At 36.8% G+C, this 21,368-nt stretch overlaps 2 protein-coding genes across 6 annotated transcripts in view; both read left to right on the top strand.

The window, feature by feature from the left end:
- The window catches only part of mical3a (microtubule associated monooxygenase, calponin and LIM domain containing 3a), a 105,603-nt gene extending 89,748 nt beyond the window's left edge, over positions 1-15,855 (top strand). For 4 of the 5 annotated variants that reach the window (XM_088341008.1, XM_088341009.1, XM_088341010.1 and 1 more), the window contains 3 exons: positions 6,253-6,352; positions 12,436-12,509; positions 13,358-15,855. In XM_088341008.1, the coding sequence (XP_088197134.1) occupies positions 6,253-6,352; positions 12,436-12,509; positions 13,358-13,542 (359 nt within the window). In that variant the 3' untranslated portion in view covers positions 13,543-15,855. Of the gene's footprint in view, positions 1-3,838; positions 3,938-6,252; positions 6,353-12,435; positions 12,510-13,357 lie in introns of all 5 variants that reach the window. The other variant, XM_088341011.1, reaches the window with a different exon arrangement.
- A 2,094-nt stretch (positions 15,856-17,949) lies between these two features.
- Positions 17,950-21,368, top strand: part of ttc38 (tetratricopeptide repeat domain 38) — a 43,082-nt gene continuing 39,663 nt past the window's right edge. The window contains exon 1 of the mRNA XM_088341015.1: positions 17,950-18,117. Within this exon, the coding sequence (XP_088197141.1) occupies positions 18,088-18,117 (30 nt within the window). The 5' untranslated portion in view covers positions 17,950-18,087. The remainder of the gene's footprint in view (positions 18,118-21,368) is intronic.

Genomic DNA, 21,368 nt, shown 5'->3' on the forward strand with positions numbered 1-21,368 from the left:
CAAAAATCTATGGGTCCCAACAGAGATCTATGGGTCCCCAAAATTTAGTGTTATCGAGGTTAAAATTGTAAATCGGCGACTAGTATATAATATAAATGTATGTATTCATTCAGTTTTAAGCATCACAGTTTATTAATACAAATCAGTTATCACTTCAAGATTTTTCAGTTTACAACAATATTGTACATTATACAAAATAATATTGCTGAAATAATTATATTAACCTATATTTTCATTCATTTTTTTAATCATCACAGTTAAGTTAAGTTAGTCATTTTCTTGCTAGGAGTATTCTTTTGTTTATTTTCTTTCGTCGAGTCGTTCAACAAACTTGTTTTCCTTGCCTGACGCGATCTTCTGAAGAATTTCTCCGCTGTTTTTCGTGCCGGAAGTATTGCCGTTGTTATCACTTTCTGCATTATGTTTCGACTTATTACCGACACTGAAGAAATTACCAATTTTGTGTTGATTTTCACCTTCCCTCTACGACAACCACCACAACAATGACGTATTCTCTAAGCAACGAGAACTCGTTTGCTGAGATCGGCGTGCAGACGAAAACTCGAACCGTGAGACCAAAACAACAATGGCGGATCTGCCTGACGAAAAGTTCGTAGTGCGGTAAATCTTTGTTAAAAGAAAAAGTAATCGGGTAATAATGACAATTTTGTGTCAAAAAAGTTGCGTCCCGGGAACGCACATTGATTTGACACTATGCGTCCCCAGCAAAAATTATGCGTCTAGGACGCAGGGACGCGGGCAAACGAACACTGTTTAATGAAAAGTGTCTGTCCGGCAAACGTTTTTCGCCTGGTTACAAGCTGTGCCAGGTAATGTGTACAAGGACCGATGTATTGTATGCAAGAAATATTTCTTTGTTTCGTTTGTTTCAATTGTGTTTTTTTTTTTCTTGATTCGGTCCTAAATTTGATTGGACAGTACCCGTTAACAGAATAAATTGTTTTTGTTATCAATTACAACAAGATTTGGAGGTTGTTAAAAATCCTGCATGTTTGATACAAATGTGAAATTTTGCACTATTCACATCCGAAAACAGAATTGAACTAAAACAAAAGAGTGGTAATAAAATCGAGATTGCAATTCCACTAAAAAACGGATTTATATTTTTTTTGTATTTTAACCATATTGATTACAGAAATTGTAAACGCGCTTCAAAGATCACCAACCAATCATCAAATTAGCAGACATGTTTGAAATACAGTATAGATGTTTTTCTAAGTGAATCCTGTGGCGGTTGAATAATTTCATCAATAAAACTTAAACAGCATGCACGGATCAGCATTTTATTGACTTCCAGTCAACAATTCTGGCCCGATCGTTGGATTCTGCTTTAATGCAAATTTCCAAAATGTATTCATTGTCTTTTAACAAGTTCTAATAAAATAGCACGTAAAGTTGAAGTCAACTCCTGACTTTATCGTTTTATGGCCTCGTACTATTTACTTTTTGTGTAATATGAATTATGCAGCTAAATTCAACATTCATTACTTCACTAGTACTTACTGGACAATATCAACACGTAATAAATGGTATTCATGATATACAAAAACGTAGCTCTTCCATGTCAAAATTTGATTTGCCAATTGTTCATGTTTTTTTTTTTTTTTTAAATTTTCAGATTACATGTGCTCTTTGATCATAACAATCCACCTCCTTGATTTCAATCGGCTTTAAATGCCTAGGCAAAGCTGATTCTTAACATTTTTGTGATGCGTTTTTTAGATTACTGTTTGTTCTACATTACTATTGAAAAGCTATCTGGTTTTTGTATAATGTTTGTTGAATGTTTTTCTTCAACAATGTTCCACATGTAGTATCCACAATGATTTTTATCAATTATAACCCAAAATATATTGACTTTACTATTTTACTACTACAGCGTCAACAGTAATGTTGGCTTATTAATTAATTTTGTAGTGCCAAGGATATGTATACTCTTCTTAGGTTCAAGGATAATTTCTTTGTGTCAAAACAGATGTTCTAATCCCTAAAATTATTTTTACAAGACACTAAAAGGTTTCCCAAATTTTCTTATAAGCAAAAAAAATGTACAGGACATTTTTAGAATCTAGTTTCAAGATTTACAAATATGAGACATATAAGTTAAAAAGCTGCATGTGCTGATATGAATTAATGGTGTGAATCCAGCCTATTCATTTTTGCTATGGATGCCTTTTTTGGGTGGTGCCCTCAAATGGAGTAAATTAATGCTAATGCATCTAGAACAGTTTGGCTCTGAGGCCTGATGCAATGCAAATTTCCAAAATGTATTCATTGTCTTTTAACAAGTTCTAATAAAATAGCACGTAAAGTTGAAGTCAACTCCTGATAGATTAGTAAAATAATGTAAACTTCAATATTTTTTTTAGCTTACCGTACTTTTGCAGGAAGGACGCTGCCTGACCTACGAACGAGTTAGGTTCCGGACAATAGTTCATAAGTTGAATTTGTTAGTAAGTTGCTTCAGTGCTATATTCTGTATGTTTATGGTTTATATAAGTATGTTTAAAGCTTGTATAAGTAACCTGTATTGTTTTGTACTAAAAAATAATAATTTAATAAAATAAATTACTCTATAAAGATAAATAAAGCAAGGTTTTACTTACCTTTGGGACTTGCGCGTTAAGAGGTCCTCCTCCGTGGTAAAAAGTGGCTGAAAAAAAAGCGTTCTGACCATTTTCTCAACCACATCAAGCTTTCTTATTCCACTTTTGTTTTAAAAGAAACGGCTTGCCTCTTCCTTACACTTTACACCAACCATATTGAATGGATGCACGAGATATTAAACAATAAAAACGTCAAAGTTCACAAACCAGGAAGTAGAAGCCAGGCTCTTCATAGAGCCAAGCGGCGGAAAGCACTCCAGTACTGTCCTGTACTCGGAAAAAGGCGCACACAATACAAAATCAAATTTACAGCAATGTCCGGATATTTTTCAACATCCCCAAAAAAATGCGTAAGTCGAATGTTCGTAAGTAGGGAAGCTTTTCATTGAGCCTACCTTTGTAGCTTACCCTACATATCATAACAAATGATGACAACAGATATTTTCTAACCAAAACCCATTTTTTTGCAAACAAGACAAAATGATTTTCCTGTTTGGCATTGAATGTGTTGAGTGGTTCATTTTAACATTTGAAAGAATGCAGTTTTACTCCTGAACTTATTCATCACACTATACAAAGGAGCTATGACAAAATATCATTTTTTTTCATTGTTGACCTGGTTTCTAATGAATAAAGAAAGAAATTCAGAATAAATACCTTTTATATTGCATGGGCAGTAAAATTGGACTATATCAGATAAAATTACTAGGCTAGCCCTACTAAAACTGAGAGTAGATATTTTAACTTCTTCTAGCAGCCAGAGGAAGCATCTTTCCTTGCCTTGCATCTGGTTTGCCATTATTACAAAAAAAAACAACAACATAACTTTTAATTGAAATGACCTTGAGACTTGCTTCTTTTTTTGACATACTAAGACATTTTTGTTAGGTCAGATAAAACGGGCCGGGTCGAGCCAATATGTTTGACATTCCTTATCCAGAAAGCTGCAGCAGGACCAGTGCATTATCTTCCAGGTTTTTTCATCTTTTTACTCCTACTTTTATTTATACCTCATACCACAAAGATGATCACTCCCAACCTTTCCTTTTAGGTGTTTTTTTCCCTACTATTTCACTGTTCCAACCATCCTTTGATTTTTTTTTTAATATTTTTCTCTTTCCCATCCATGGTGTCCCACTGTCCCTCTCTGTAACATCTCCCCTTTTCTTCTGTGTCATTTCCTTGCTATTCTGCGTCCCTGTCCTTGTCAGTCCCTCGCTCCCTTTCCTCCTGTCTTGTGGAAGTTGAACCCTATGTGGGGATGCACCATCGGAGACCTCTCCCTTTTTGCCTCTGCTGTTCCCCTGAAGGTAACGAAACCTCGATGCTTCTGCTTGTCGGGTGTGGCAGGTTACCAAAGCGCACAAAGGGGATCTCCAGAACTGGGCTTTTTCCTTAAAATCTCTGTTATTCTATGGACACACTGAACGCCAAATCTCACTTCTACACCACCTTAATAAAATCACAGACTTGACATATAGCTCCCCCTTGTTTTAAAAATGATCTGTTGTGGTGTTTATGGTGCTTATTTTACAGCAAATTAAAATTTGGGACGGAAAAGCGAGAATATGCAACACTTGGCCAAAACCACGAAACAGCACCACCTGAATAAATTTTTCCCAAATTTAAACAAGTAAAATACTGATAAAACAGTGATACAATACATATGAGCTTAATTTGTACCAGGATCATGCTTGTTTCTTGAATTGCTTGTATAATGACCACATTTTCCCGTTAATGAATAATGTAAAACTGATCGATCCGTTACTGACCTCACAAAAGCATCCTAGTTCAGGGTTCCTGTGGATCTTTAAAAAGTCTTAAAATGCATTGACATCATTATTTTAAAAATAAGTCCTTAAATTGCATTAAAAGGTCTTAAATCCAAATTTTGAAATTCATAAACCTGGGAAGAATTTAAGATTTATATTTGTTTGAACTAAAGATTTAGTAAAATTTATTATTATTTTTTTATATATATAATTCACTGATTTATTCTAGTGGCAACATCACGTTAGCACAATAACGCACAATCATACCAAAAACTGTGATGTGGTTTCATTTGGGCCTTTCAAAGCCGATTTATGTCTGACCTTTTTCGCCATGGACCAGTGGCGCTGCTATTGCCTTCTCTCAGGACCCTACCTCTGTCTCTTATGGGACACGATAACAATCGACAGAACGAGCTTGTGATTAACAAGTAGGGTCAAATTCTCGCCTCTCGCATACAAATCACATTGACTTAATTTTAAACAAACTGTTTGCGTTGCTGTGTCCATAGAATCCCCCCCCCCCCCCCCCCCCCAAACCATCCGCCCTCCCTACCCTTTCCGCTCAGTAGATCTTAATCCAAAGGAGAATTTACTCTGCAGCAATGTTGTTTTGAACCTACTGCATGCTTGTTTGCAAATTAGCAAGTTACTGTTTCATCCCTTTGTCTTTGCGCTGCCCTTAAAAAAAATATAAGTAAGCAGTTTGATGAAGCCATCGAATATAATCTTAGCTTGCAGACAAAGTAAATGATTCAGTAGTGTGAACTTTGCATGGTGTAAGGCTGTGTTATGAATATTAGAGTTTTGCACAGAGCCGGTTTAAAAAATTAATCATGTGGTTTGTTAGCTAATACTTGCCAGTGGCATTTGTTTGGTTTTAAAACCGTAAAGTGACACAAGCTTTTGTTTTTTGTATGTGATCTGATTGATTTATGCTTTATTTTTAGCTTGACTGAGGGCTCTCCTTTGTTTGGAACCTTGGGCAGAGGACTGGTGGTGGTGGGATGGTTATTACTCCATTTTCTAGTCTGGTGTTGAAAAATATTGTCTGGCTCTACAAGCTTCTCTCAACCAGCAGTTCTTTCTTAGCATGTTGGAGGAAGTGAAACTCTGCGAATACACTTGGCATGCCTTTGGCTGCCTAGAAACAAACTGCTCAGCTGTAAATCTGACCATTGGCCAAAAAAGAAAAAACAATTTTATGCAATTCATTTTTAGAACTAAAAAGCAACACAATGACAATGATCAAGACTGAAGAGTACAGTATTGCAAGTGGTACTTGGAACGATCTAAAAAAATGCACACTTTCTTACAAAGATTGTGTGGAGTGATGAGGCCACATTAAAATTAAATGTTTCTTTTAAAATACGCAACAAACCTACTGGTAACCTGAGAACCCACGGGTTCTGTTCGACCACAATGTTAATTTACCAGGAATTTATTGTGTTTTCATATTTTCAGGAGCATTTTAGAAAGAAATTCCTTTTTACAAAGTCAATTCTTGCTGCCATAATTAGCTTCAATGGTTCAGTCTTTGGAACACAAGTTCTTAGTTTCATTTTTGTTGAAAATGACCAAGGAACTTTTATGTGTGTGCGTACATTTGTGTGTATTTTATTTATTTATTTTTAAATGTCCACCTACCTCAAGTCAAAACCCCCTCACCATCTTTGTGACTGAGCAAAGTATGAGCCAACCAAACACATTTATGGTCAAGTCCATCCTTCCACCTCACCATGCCTCAACAAGGACATCCCGCCTTGGCTGAGAATGTGTCTCCCCTAAACCGTTTTTGGATGTCTTGTCTAATGTTGCACATCTCATTTTTTTATTCTGCCAACTCTTTCCCAAAGGCATGGGCAAGAAGGACGATCCCAAACTTATGCAAGAGTGGTTCAAGCTGGTCCAGGAGAAGAATGCCCTTGTCCGTTATGAATCGGAACTCATGATATTGTAAGTGATGTTGTTCCAACACTGCCATTAATTAAGTGCAGAGTTTGTTCGGGTGCTTAAAATCTTTTTAAATGCTTGAATATTAATGGTGTTTTCAAGGTCAGGACATTTTTTGAAATTGTTGCATTTGCCATGTTTCTTGGCAGTCTGACAATAGAACACACAATACATGAAGAAAGATGAAAAAAGTGAGTGAAAATGACGCTAACACGCATGCTCTGGTGGTTTGTTATTATGACATTGTCATGTGAAATTTTACCGCCCCCTACAGGCCGCGCCAAAGAGGACAGCTCTATTTATTTTGTCTCGGCTCACTGAAAGAGCATGTTCCGCAGAATTTTTGTTTTGTTAATGATATATTATCAATATTAATAAAACTTTATGCACCATTTTTTTAGTAATAAGTAATTGTAGAGGGATTCCTGAAAAACAAGTCATTTAAATACAAATATTCGCAACTCTACCAAAAAATGTGTTAAATGCAAAACAATTTTAGCTTTTCACACACTGAATAGTTTTAAGTTCGAACAACAACACCAAATTGTTAAAACGAAAAAACAATACAATATAAAATATTTACTCTTCAGTGATTAAATAAATGATAAAATGCAAAAAAATTAACTACTTACAATTCTGCTTCATTATAGAGACAAATCTCAGAAAAACAGGCAAAAAACATAAAACAAGTAATACAAAAGGCAAAATATCAGCAATTGATTGAACGATGAAATGCACTCTGTTTCGGAGAAATCAATATCATCAAAATGAAGCCAAATTTGGCTCATTTGTCAGTTTTTTTGCATACAGTACTTTCTTTTTTGTCTTCTGTATTAAACTTAATTAATACCCAACACCTATGGAGCCCTTTCTGTGTTTATAAACAATTGTGACGTAGCCATGCTGTGCGTGCATTGTTAAAGCGAATTGCAGAATTCATTTTAGTTTATAGTAGCTCATTGACACAAATTGATAGTTGATTAAAGATAGAAACAGCTCAAAATCACAAAAAGTATGTGCTAGAAGCAAGATAGAAACTTTATTTTAGTCATCAAAGTTGACAAAAAAACGCTCTTTTAATAGGTGCTGGATTACTTCCTAAAAATGTACTGTGAAAATTATATACTTGGCCTTGAAAGTACTTCAGAAGTGTTTGAACATGGCCATGAAAAAGGTTTACAAACCTTGTCAGTATATTTATGTTTTAATATGGTCCAACTTTTGATGATTATGCTAGATATTTCTTTTAGGTTGTATTTCAGCCTTTTCCTTTTCTGTAAGACCTTCAAAAATGGAGAGGAAAAAAATATTGCACTATGTCTTCATGCAATAATTGTCACATTGGCCGCGTCAGCATTAGATGCGCTTGGGCTGTGGTCATTTGGAGGACAAGTATCTTGAATGTAAAAATCTTTCTCTCTAAACTATAAGTATTGTTATGATTATTTCTTACTTTTGAGGGAATGGCTTTCCTTATAAAAAAAAATTTCATGGAGTCTATTCTCACCCTGGATCTAAAAGGCTCTATTGACAGGTAGGGCTGCAACTATTGACCATTGTAATAGTCGACTAATCTCCGACTGTTGAAATACTCTGATAATTAATTAAATGTTTCTTAAATTTAGCATGAAGTTGATTAATTAAGTGGTACATAATAATAAACACAGGAAAATAAGTACAATGAAAAAACATCTTATATTGAACACACTGTGGATTCCTATAAACAGGGATCAGAATTTTCCGCGGATCCGCGGATTTCCGCTGTTTTTGAACCCCAAAGGCATTCCGACTTTTTCACTTTTTCTCTTGCGTAGCAAACAAATTCAAAATCCGACTGTCTCACTCTTTCCTTTATTGCTCTGGCGCACCCTGGCGGCCGTTAGAAAAATTGGCCGCATTGTCGCACAAGCTGCAGGGACTGAACTGCATTTGAACTTATCTTGCAGTATTTACAAAAAAATCAGTTATGTGGGCAAATTATTTTAATCTTCTAAAAATGTTACTTAAATGATAAATATAAGCATTTTTTGGGGGGGGGGGCGTTGGGGGTGGTTCCTGGTTTATTCCTGGACGCTGGCTATTTCAGCTGAAAATGAAAATCTCCATTCTGATCCCTGTATAAAATGGAATAAAAAAAAACATCTGAAACCAAAAGGGCACAGTGTTTCGTCAGTCGTGACAGCAATCTATAAATAAACAAATAAATGATATACTAAAATCAGGTTAAAAAAAAAATATCCCTGTAAACCGAGAATAGGCTTATTATCGGCAGTAGAACGTAAATTAAACGAATATGTGCATATTGTGAAGTACATTCAGTGGTCAATTGCAAAGTGTGTATAAAAGAACTTAATCTCTTAATTTGAAATCAAACAGTTTTTAACGACCGCTAATGGTCATTTTTAACATTTTAGCATCCGACATTTATTCTTCGAACTACATGCATTTAATTTCAGGGTGTCCCCTGCCCAAGTTTGTTATGCCCAGTCTGACATCCTTAAGCTCTCTTTCATAGTCTTTCATAATCTTACCGAGGTGAGGCTGAGTCCGTTTCGTTCGACTGTCCGACTTCTCTTTTTAATCGTTCATGCATTACAGAGGTGCTGCCATGAAAGGCAGTTTTACAATATAATTTGAATTTTACAATAGCTAAACGCTTCAGAAAGTTCATTCAGCTAATTGTTTCCTTTTAAGGCTTCAGAACCACTTGAACAGCGCTCCTTGGTAGCAATAGTGACTCCAGTCGCTAACATTGGTGGTTGCAGTCATGTTAGGGGCCGGTCACACAGCCATTTGCGGCTGAATCACGGCTAAAATTTTGCGTTTTTTTTTGCCCTTGGTTGCCCGCGATGGAAAATGCGCAAAATTGGCCAACCCGCTGTTCATCGGTGGTATGCCCGCATTCTGCTGCGATCGCTTTTGTTGGAAGCGTGCATTGACGTTGGTGACTTTTTCATCCGCGTTAACAAACGCATTTTGTAGAATGCGATCGCACTTTATTGTTTAAATAAACGCGTTATATAGACTAGGATCTCCCAATTGTTATAATTAGCTCGCTCTATTGTTTTAATAAGCGTTTTATATAGAATACGATCGCTTTTGTTGGAAGCGCAGCAGAATGCGCGTTCACGCGAGGGGGGGGAGGGTTTTATATACGGTGTGCATTACCGTTCGATTTACGTTCACAACAAAAACAAAGACGGAATGGTTTAAGTTGTATTACATTCCCAACAAATGCAAGACGAAGTGGTTTTGGTTATGTTCGCCATTACATTCCCTAAAAGTGATATAAAAGTGAGATAAAACGAGGTAAAAGTGGTTGTAGTAGCGAGCAGGGATGTATTTCTCGGCATAACACCGGGCTGTAGAAATCATAACCGCTCAAGACACAGTCCCGTGAAGATCAAGATTTCAAGCTATGGCACCGAAGAAGCCAATATATTATTATTGTAATAGTTTTTCATTTTGATTTTATTATCTTGTTGAGAAATGAAAATAAATGTCAAGAAATAAAAATGGATTAAGACGAGGTCACTACGGTGACGGGGAACCATGTCTACCCCTTGACGTCTCGAGCACAACTGTCGTGTGCTCGGCAAATCGCGCTGTATAGACGTGGAGAAAGGCGTTTGACCGTCACACGCGTAACATGCTAATTTCACGTAATAACACCGCGATAACAGGCGCAGAACATGCTATTACCATGCTCCACCCACGATTACCCGCTGAAATTTCCCGTCCTACCCTTGTGTAACCACGCCCTGGCCGCGGCCAGAGCACGTCGTTCCGCGTCATTTCCGCGTCATTACCTCGTGTGCTGCCTGCGGTTAACACGTGCTCAAAGTTTTGAGCAGCTCAAAACTTTTTCGCGCGGCCAACCGCGTGTGAATTTCCGACCGCGAGTAAAGCACTGCTGTATCTCGTCTATATGCAAAGCAGTCAACAGCGCCCAACAGCGTCTGCTTCACGGCCAGAAATTTCTGGTCGTGGTTCAGCCTCGATACGCCCGTGAAGGGCTGTGTACCCGCGCTCTAAAGACTTGAGCAGCACAAAACTTTTTCGCGCTGCCACCCGCGCGTGAATTTCCGACCGCATGTTAAGCACTGCTGTATCTCGTCTGTAAGGCGATCTCAAAGCGTCCAATAGCGTCCGCCTCACAGGCCGAAATTTCTGGCCGTGATTCAGCCGCAAACGGCTGTGTGACCGGCCCCTTATGCAGTTAATACCACTTGCACCTACTGATTGACGCTAGCCGCTTGATCCTAGCTGCAGTAGCAGCAAGGGGTACTTGAACTGTCGTTAAATTCCAGCAGCAGGCATCATATAATATGTCAGTGCGGTTAAGGAGTTAAGTTAATGCAAAATGAGACGAGGATAAACACAAACTGCCATTTAGAAGCTTAGCATATGTTTTTACATAAACAATGCAGCTAAATACAGACACCAGGGTGAAGTATGCTGGTATTTTGAGCTTTACTGCATTGATGTTGTGGGATTCATTTTTCATTCTAGTTAATCTTCCTGAAAGTGACCAATTCCAAGCTTAGTTGTTGTTGCTTCCAACCTCTGCGAAGGCCTTAGAGCAGGAGTCGGCAACCTATGACACGCGTGTCGCAGTGGCACGCAAAGGGTTAACCAGTGGCACGTAAGTGCACGGCAAAATAATAATCATTATATTTTAAAAATGCGCATTTTACGTGAAATTTAGACATTTTCAGTTGCGCGGCGTGTTATTTAGAGGCTTTATGTTAGGGCCCCTTCATGTGCCAGCGTGTTTTTTGCGCGGGCCTCGCAAAGGAGAGCTCCGTGTTTTAACCCAGCCAACAAAACACACGCGCGCGATAAATGAACGAATCACGACAGCTTCTCTAGCAAAAACAACTCGTTCTTTCCACCCAGCGTGGACAGACGAATGGGGCTTCGTTGCATTACGTTATTTCAAGTTTTGATATTTTCTGCAACAAGATATCATTGATGAACGGTATGGTAGCTGTCTGTAGCCCTTTTTTTTAATTGTAGTTCATTGTTAATGAAGAATGATTGATTCTGGTTGATTCTTGTGGCAAAAAGTTGAAGTCGTGGATGGCTACAGGCCTGTCCACTTGTTATTCACATTCATTTTTTAGTTGATTGATGAACAAGAATAGTGGAAGATAAATTGGTCAGTTATACCAGTGTTTTTCAACCAGTGTGCCGGGGCAGCCTAGTGTGCCGTGAGACCTTGTCTAGTGTGCCGCTGGAATATGCCCAATTTTATCTTTCCCAAAAAATCAGGCCATTATCCAGTATTTTTGCAATCTTCAGACGAGGAACTTTAATAGTCATCCATATCAGTAGGTGGCAGTAGATTTATTATGTACTTTTTATGTACTATTTATCTGCTCTTGAGGTAGCACAGTACAATTAGTACCTTAATTTGTTTAACAAAGCGGTTTAAGATTGCACTGTAAAAACTAAAACATAAAGCACATCATTCTTTTTTACTTTAAGTATTATATTCTTCTTTTTTTATACTAATTATCTGCTTATGAGGTAGTAAAGTGAAATATTTGACATAACTTCATTTTCAAACATTTTTGACCGACGGTGTGCCACGGAACTGTTTTATAAATAAAAGTGTACCTTGGTTCAAAAAGGGTTGAAAAACACTGAGTTATACGAATAAAATGTATATCCATGTTGTATACTGGTGTAAAATTGTAGCTCTGTTGGATATTAAAAAATGTGCGAGTCATTAATCTTTGTGTGGCACAGTGATTTACAAGGAAATTTGAAAGTAGCACACCACACCATAAAGGTCGCTGACCCCTGCCTTAGAGTATAAATAGAATATCATAATCACGCGATTAAATTTAATCATAGTTTGAAGCCTGTATATCATCAAACCACAAGAGGCTGCTGAGTGAAGCTATTTTGTCTTATCTTGTTGCAGCAGTTTTTATCAGACTGAAAAAGGAATAAAAACTACCTATTCGAATTTGCCTATTAAACTGCAATTATGTTATCAAGCCGTTTATTAAGATAAAGCACTCAAGCCACAGGATATATCAGGGTTGATTGATTTTCTTTTTTTTTCTTGTTTTAAGTGCCAGTGAATTAGAGCTTGAGGACCGGCAGAGCCGACTGCAACAGGAACTAAGGGAGCGAATGGCTGTGGAAGGTATGTTGTCCTTGTATTACTGAATTTTGTATGTGATCAATAAGAAAATGTAATATAACAAAAAGTCATGCCATTATTCAATGTGTAACAGAGAAGGAAGAGCCCTTGCCCACTGGTTAAAAAAAGGATTTGTGAATGATATTGGGTGTTACAGGGTTAAAAACCTCTTCACAAAAAAAGTGTTGGATGCGACTCTTTTGGCTATTGTCTTATGTTGAGGGCCTCAAAAGATCATGCGGGTGAGATATATATTCACTTTCACGGATCCGTTAACCACCTGGGTTGTCGGGGCATCACTTCCTTTGGCGTGTCTTGGGTAGGTAGAGCCTGGCGACACCCATCCTCTCTAGGCTTTTTTTTGTAGGGATTTGCTCCACCACATAAAACAGATAATACTGATTTTCATGGTTACCAGTTGCATGAGAAGCCTCCTTATCTGACTTGGAACACCTTCATTATGTGCTCGCCGTTGTTGTCTGTGTAAAGCGTCCTCCCGCACGTCAGAGATGGGCCATACCGCGCATTGTATTTCGCTCAAAAAGCCTTCTGGCACGTGTATGACGATATTGATACCATTTTCAAATTCATTTACAATTGTGTTTGCACAATTTTGAACAATATTTTGGTTGCAAACAAAACTCGCACAGAGAATTTTTTGTGTTCAGAGGTGCTTGTATAAAGATGTACCACTGTATTCATTTAGAGATGCTTGACTAGGTTGGAAAAACGTGTCTGGCCACAATAGACAATGGAATTTATTGTCGACTGTTTTTATTACCGTTTTTTGTCGACAAAGTAGACTAATAGTTGCTGCTCTACTCTTAGCCAATGCCTATTTTCCTTTTCAGACCACCTGAAAAGCGAAAAGGAGCTTGCCCAGGAAAAACAGATCTTAAATGAGATGCTGGATGTTGTGGAGCAGCGGGATGCCCTGGTGGCACTCCTTGAGGAGCAAAGACTTCGGGAGAAAGAGGAAGACAGGGACCTGGAAGCTGTCATGCTTTCGAAAGGCTTTGACCTTAATTGGGTTTAACAAACAGGAATCAATTGCTCCAGTGGGTCTGAGGTTGAAACAAGCTCCATGGTCTTTGCCTCCTTTGACGGACAGAATCTGTCCCTCCTGCGACATTGATGTGTAAAGATTCACAGCGGATGTCGAAGCCGCCTGCGGCACTTGCACATCCTCAGTCTCAAGGCAGTCCAACTAATCACTTTTCAGGTTTGTACTGTCCAGCGGGTTGAACGACCATACAACATCAGCCAGTAAGTGCTGACATCTTTAGGAGCATGTTCCAGAACGTGTTTGATCCGGGCTGAACTAAAATGATTGATGCAGTCTGGTCCTGCTGACGTCAAGGTCATGTAAAGAATTGTTTTGTTTAAAAAAAAAAAAAAAAACTGAACAATATTCTCTCTTAGCAAAAAAAGAAGGCTTCCAATGCTGCCTTCCCATTAAACACCTACTTTGTTTTATTATGAAACAAATTATCCCTCACTCTTAATACTTAGTCTTTTCTTTAAAGTCCTTAATATGTTTTTTTCCCCCAACAATCATGATTGCTCATGATGTCTTACAGAGTGAGCAGCACAACATCCAAAGCAATTACAATTAATGCTACATTTTTGTTTCTGGAGCAGGAGTCTGGAAACCATTTGACTTAAAGAGCCATGAAAGCAAAATATATATTTTTCAAGAGCCACACCATATATTTTAAGACTAAATTTAACAAAACCCTCACCTTGACATAATCCAATTGTTCAGTGTATTTTATTTCACTGTGTGGCATTTGATGATTTCATCAAATGTATAAAATTAATAATGCCAGAGCCTGTGTCTTATATCAACATATACCCCACCTCAAAATTACTCAAATGTCCGTAATTTGGAGATATTCTACTCGTTGACGCCATCCTTAGCTTAAGTCATCATTGCAGCCTTTGTCGAGCTCCTTTTGTGGCGCGTGCAAGTCCGTGCATTTATTATTTCATCTTTTGCGGTTTGGTTGGCGTTTGGACTGTACTTGAAAGAGACTTATTCTTACATTTCCCATATTCTTGCTACACTCACAAAAAAACTGTGGTGACGAACATATATTTCCTCTCCAAACATCCCATTCCTCCAGCCTAACGTGTTCCACGGCCATAGCAGCTCTGATTAAAATAAGGTAAATGCAAAAAGCGGGGTGAACAAAAACATTATAAAGTCTTTTTGAACTCAGTTGGACATTGTTAACACATACTTGATTAAATTTTCTACTTTTTAAAGACACCTCATCTGACTTAATCCATCTTGAGGCATTGAGGCTTATTTTGACCCATAGTTTTATGTGTAAAAAATGTTTTCAAAACAATGTACATGCAAAGTTCTTTTATAAAAATGTCCCAAAATACTGCAAGCTAGGAGAATTCTGATGCATTTAAGGGAGAGCGCTAGGTGTGCAGATATCCGCCCACTTCACCACTCACCCAATCCACGTAACCCCCCCCCATCTGATTGGCTAAAACAACCCGAAGTCCAAAACTATCGGACACAACCTTCAGAATTTTTTTGTGAGCCTAGCAACAAGTTATGGCTGAAATGTGTTTTATGTAATGAGTATTCATGGACAAAATAATTCTGATATTTTTCAGGTCAGCAGAGTAGGCAATGCAGGCCCTGATAGCCTACCATTGCCAAAAAGGAAAAATAAAGGCCACGTTTGATTGCATTGAAGATTTTTCAAAAGAAAATTAAGTTTTCCTCTCACCAAAGTCCGGTATTAAATTTGTAAATTCAAATGCGATCTGTGGATAAGGTTAGCGATTGACATTTTACCTTTACTTCATTATTCACAGTACTATAAACTTTCACATGCTTCGCAAAATTTTAACATAATGATTTACATAACTTCTTTCACTAAGTGGCAACTTTTCGCATATTACAGATGCCTTTTTTGTTTCTAATCATAATATATCAGTGGGTCGAGAGCATATTCTCAGTTTTCCAATTTTATGGGTCTCTAAATATATTTATTTGATCCTCTGAAGTAACTCAGAGGCTGTGAATAATTTGGTTCGCAATATCGGTGACCAGTAACTTTATACATGTTTCAAAATGTGTTCACTGTTTTTAAGCACAGATTAGTATGTGTTTTGAGTTACACAATTTGGGTGTAGACTGTGAGTGTGACATGATTGTACTGGTATTTATTATTGTTTTAAAATGTATTATATGTAAAAAAAAAAAAAAAATCCTAATTTTTCAACTGTTTTGCTGGCATATCTGTCAATGCTTTGTGTAGCTGCTTATGAGTGTTGGATGTATGCTGCAAACAGCAATAAACAACGCAGTTTTTATCATCCGTGAGCTAAGTGAGCATGGTGATTATGTTTTTGTTTAGGATCTACATATATTTGTGTGTTTGGGTCTCTGTCTGCCCAAGAAAAAAGGAAGGAGTGTCAACACTTGGTTTGCTCCTTCAGCATTAAAAACAAAAAACAAAAAAAACATTCCAATCTCCTAGGCCAGAAACACATTGCAATCAACATATTTTACCGTTAGTCTGGTAGGGTCCCTAAAAGTGAAAAATGCTTAAAAAAAGCTATGATAATTATTGGTTTAGCTGGCACGGCACCTTTCCCAGAAAGACATTCTACTCTTCCAAGCCGGAACAAGTTTGGCCAGGATCCATAATCTTTCACAAGCAAACAGGTCAAAGGTGCAAATGCACAAAAAAAAAACGGATCCAGCACCTTTAGTTTTGCCTATCAAGCAGTTTTTCCAGAAAGATCTTACCTTTTTCCAGACCACAACACCATTCAATTTCAACATAGTATCTTGCAGACAAAAGGGTCAACTTGTATGTGAAGAAATGCCCAAAAAGTGGACTCGGCACTTTTCATTCTTTTGTCTCAGCATTTTTCCCAAAAAGACATTCCCATTTTCCAGACAGAATGACAATCTATTTCAACAAAATGTCATGAAGTTGGAAGGGTTGACCTATACGTAGAAAAAAAAGTCATTTTTATTTGTATAGCCCTTAATCACAAAGAGTCTCAAAGGGCTTCACAGGTTATTACACAGACTATTTTTTCAGACTATTATTACACCATCCCCTGATCTGGAACCAACATGAATGCAAGGAAAAACTCAAACCTCAACATGAGGAAAATGAAGAAACCTTGAGAAGGGGCCGCACATGTGGCATCCCCCTTTCAGGATTACCAGACAGCAAAGGATGTTGCAATCACAAATAATACAGCGTCATCGCCCCCCACGGGTCACGTTCAGGAGGAGAGGTGTATGCTGCACTTAAACAAGCCACTGTGAAATTAATATTAGTGCAAGGATAAAGTTCATTTATTTTCGACCATACAAAAAATTTAAGGTAGCATTACCCCAGTGGAAAATTGTAATGGGAAGAACTTCCTGCAACTGCAAGCTACATATTACGGTTATATACCCAACACCTAAATTGAGATTTGTCTCAAAAATATTTTCTCAGGTACTGTTCAGATCCACAAATATATTCACAATTTACACAAGATATAAAAATCACGTCTTGATAAATACAAGCTTAAAAGTCGCATATTTAAATCTCAGATATATTTGTGGATCTGCAAAATACATCCTTCCCACCGGATATCTCCTTTTAATGGTACTGTAGAAAATGAAAAAAATGGCTTTGAAAGTCCAGAAAAGGTGCTTGAATTTGGCAATTAAAAAGGTGCAACATCCCTGATATATATAATAGTAACCTACATAAAGTACTACAACAAAGATTTGGGGTTTTGGGTGCCAGCTTTGTCCCCATTGTCCCTTTGTGTGACTACTACATTAATACTACTACAGAAAAACTAAACTAAATCTTTAATTTTCATAAAAAAGGAAAATTACGACAGAAATATCTCAATAATACCACAATAATACTCCACAGATATTACTGCAGTTAGACTACAAAACATAGCTGTTATTCATTAGTCTTTGTCTTACTGCTATAACAAAACACATTTTCCCATTGTGGAACGAATAAAAGATCAAATTTTGTGCAATGAACTGAAACCTAATATATTTTTTTAATTCAGAAAAAGAAAAATACTACAGAAATACTCCCAAAATACTACAGAACTAAATATCAAAATGAAGTGCTTCAAACTGGAACCTAATATATTGTTTTTTAGTCAGAAATTAGAAATACTACAAGAATACTCCGAAAATACTACTAGATAAATACTACATAACGAAATGTGAACATAAGACATAATGTTGCTTTAATTCTGAGTGTTTCAAACCCAATTTGATGAAACTAATCCATTAAAAAATGTAGATTCATAATTTCAAATGAAAAAAATTGACACGTCTCGCCAAATCTGAAACCAACTCAGCCAGACACTCCCAAAAGTTTGCACACCCTTGTTTAAAATCCACAAAATAAAACCCGGTCGACACCTTATCGATCGCGAACGTCCTTTACATTGAAGGGTTGTACTTCCGGTAAAATTGTTGGTGCGTTCATTTCCCCAACTTAACACTGGAAAGAACTGCGTTCCATCGATCTTGCAGTTTGCAGTGAAACTTTTAGATTGCATTAACGATAGAATGAATTCTTTGAGCTACAGAGACTGTCAGGTAAGTTTTGCAAAGGGGGATATTTTACAATGAGTTGGAAAATAAACAGAATTAACATCGAACTTTGCTTCCAATTGTGCTCTGCGTGTGTCTTGTTGGAAAAGCAATTCATTGGAGATTTACTAATGTTATTACGTGATTGCATTGTTTTTAACTTTGCGAACTATCAATCAAAAGTTTTAAATATAAGTTATTTTTTACAGAAATTCATTGTGTAATAAATAAATGCAAGTCTGTTTTCTGCGTATTTGTTCCAACATGTCTAGATAAGTGAAATCAATTATTGACTAGCGGGAGTGTTATACAAATTAAACGCATATCCGAACGTTTGATTCTGTAAAGTCAGTGGGGGAAATGCGTCTAAATTTAAGTCTGAATTAGCACAATTTTCGGGATAACTATCCATTTATTTTAGTTTGTTTACATTTGTAAATCTACACAGAATTAGTCGACATAAAAACACGAAATAATATGATTATATAAATAACCTACTTAAATACATTGGTAAAACTACATCTACATTTGTGTCTTAAGTGTGCATACGTTTCGCTCGAATTATCCATTTGTCTTAGTTTGTTTACATTTGTAAATGTACACGGAGTTGGTCCACATAAAACGACCGGTGTTAGGCACGCTACTGTAAAAAAGTAATTAGTTATAGTCAATCACTACTTCCAAAAAATAACAGTTACAGGGTTACTCTAGATTTAAAGTAACTTATTAGCATGGAAAGTAACTTACTGTTGAAAACAGCTGTTGTTGGTCAAATAATTTGAAAATTTCTGAGCAAATACGAAACACCGGGGTAATGCCTTTGCCCGCAATTTACTTTTTTTTTTTTTTGCAGCTCACTAAAAAGGTTATTTCGGTCCCTAACCGCTCTTTAGGTTGTTTTTGTTGATTTAATCCCTACATCACCAATTATTATGTTACAGTATGTTCTGAATGACTTAAAAAGGGAGAAAAGTAAAGACTGAGCAAAAAAATTAAACAAAAGAAAAAAAATGCAATAAGGAAAAGAGATGATAGAATACACTTTATATTTTTATACCAACACACTAACACTGAAAAACGAAAATATAAAAAAAATATTTATAAATGCACAAAAAAGAATATAAAACAATTTAAATCTTTTTATGCTCAATACATTTAAAGTCAACACTGAATCCCCCTAAAATGCACATTGACCATTCACAAGAGAAAAATTGCGTCTCTGAGGGAACCAGCTGTTCATTTGTCGGGCTCGGCTCTCTTCGTTCACTTCCAAGAGCCGTTTCGTTGGCAAACGACACGAGTCCGGTGCTGTCAGCCCTCTTTCGCCTTTTTTCACCCCATTAGTAAATACTATATTCGCTGGTCATATAGTAGTCGCTATATTGAATGGTAACATGATCGGAAAAGACGTGATGTAAACAACTAAGCAAAAAGTGGCAAATCGTGCCTGTGAATACAGCATCAGGTTTGCGCAGTTTGCCGCATTTGGCTTTCTGCAGCCAAAGTAACACACCACTTTTGACCGTCAATAAAGGTAACAAAGTTGTAACCGCGGGAAAACTAATTCTCTAGATTACCCCGTTACTGGAAAAAAAAATAGCGCCGTTCCATCACGGTTTCTAACATTGTTATTTCCAACATTGAAAAACAGTCAATAATGAAAATGTAAATCGCCTAATTTGTATAAAAAGAAGAAAAACGGCTCGGTTCGAGGGTTTTTAAAATGTATACAGTAAATTCAAGTCATGTCAGTTATCTGTATAGCCCCTCATCACAAAACGTCTCAAAGGACTGCACAGGTTACAATTACACCATTCCCTGATCTTAAACCAACTTGCGGGCAAGGAAAAACTCAAAACCATGGCACGAGGAAAATAAAAAACCTCGAGAAGGAGCCTCACAAGTGGTAATTGAATTATTAGCCAAGAACCATATACTTTGTAGATGGTGATGAAGTGAAATAGTTTTTCATACAAAAAGGCAAAGCAAAGAACAAACAGGGTTTGTACGGTTACTTGAAATCCCCAAAAATGCTTACATTTTAATGTTGCGTTTACAAGGTTTGTGAAGTGCTTAAATTTTTAGGTAAAGTGCTTGTAAATGCGTGACATTGTTTGCAATGTTTCTTGGCAGTCTGACTCGATCGACTACACATTAAATAAAGATAAAACTTTAGAAGAATTTACTTTATTTGGCTTACACCCACCTTAAATACACTGATAGGGTTGATGGAATCAATGATTGGTATTAACAATATAATGTTTTATTTCTTCTTTGAATGTTAGTAGAGAAATTGGAAAATTGACTTTGATTTTCCTTAAAGTATGCTTGAATTTGGCCATGAAAAAGGTGCACGAACCCTGAATAAAAGAATTCATCTTTCTATGTCTACATCCGTACATATACACTATAACAATAGCACAAACATACTGTACACATAAAAAAAGAACCTAAACTACCCATACATTTCAGTCAATTGTCTGAAAAGCGAGCAAAGTGCAGACCAGATTCTTTTTGAAAAGGGTGCAGATAAGTACAAAACGCATTTAGTCTTTGCCCCTTTTACTTATATCATATTGCATAAAATCCGAATCCTATTTATGTTATTAGAAATAATTTTCTAAATAAATAAAGCGATAGTAGAGCCAGACAAATATCAAAGCAGAAGCAAGAAAACTAGGAAAAAATAGAATTAAAAGAATAACATCAAATCCTATGTTTATACTTGCTGTTTTTTTTAATGTTCTGTATCTGTTTGTTATAATCCTTTTGAAAATGTATTTAAACTTTACTTGATTTCAGTTAATCACTGCAGCGGTTCTTAATTGCAACTCCCTTTACGGATACACAGTGACGTTTTAGATAACTGGTTGTTATATTCAATGTACCGTATTTTCCGCACTATAAGGCGCACCTAAAAGTCTTGTTTTTTTTTTCAAAAGCTGACCATGCGCCTTATAACACAGTGCGCCTTATATATGGCTCAATATTAAATTCGCAAGGTCTCGCAACTACGAGAAACAGCCGCCGACTCCATTTTTCGCGCTGTGCATACTGGGAAATATTAAACGATTGGTAGTTGCCGGGGCTCGTGTTGTATTTGTTTACTAAGTGGCAAAATGGCTACCCCATTAAACTGCTTAATTCATATTCAACAAATACAGTATTTGTCTGAATCCAGGGTTATGACTGGTGAAGATGTAAAGCACAATTTACCTTAAACAAACGCAGAATTATTCAGAATGTCACGTTTGAGA

The sequence above is a fragment of the Urocampus carinirostris genome, chromosome 7 (assembly GCF_059441175.1).
Source record: "Urocampus carinirostris isolate Australia breed hairy pipefish chromosome 7, RoL_Ucar_1.0, whole genome shotgun sequence".
Classification (NCBI taxonomy): domain Eukaryota; kingdom Metazoa; phylum Chordata; class Actinopteri; order Syngnathiformes; family Syngnathidae; genus Urocampus; species Urocampus carinirostris.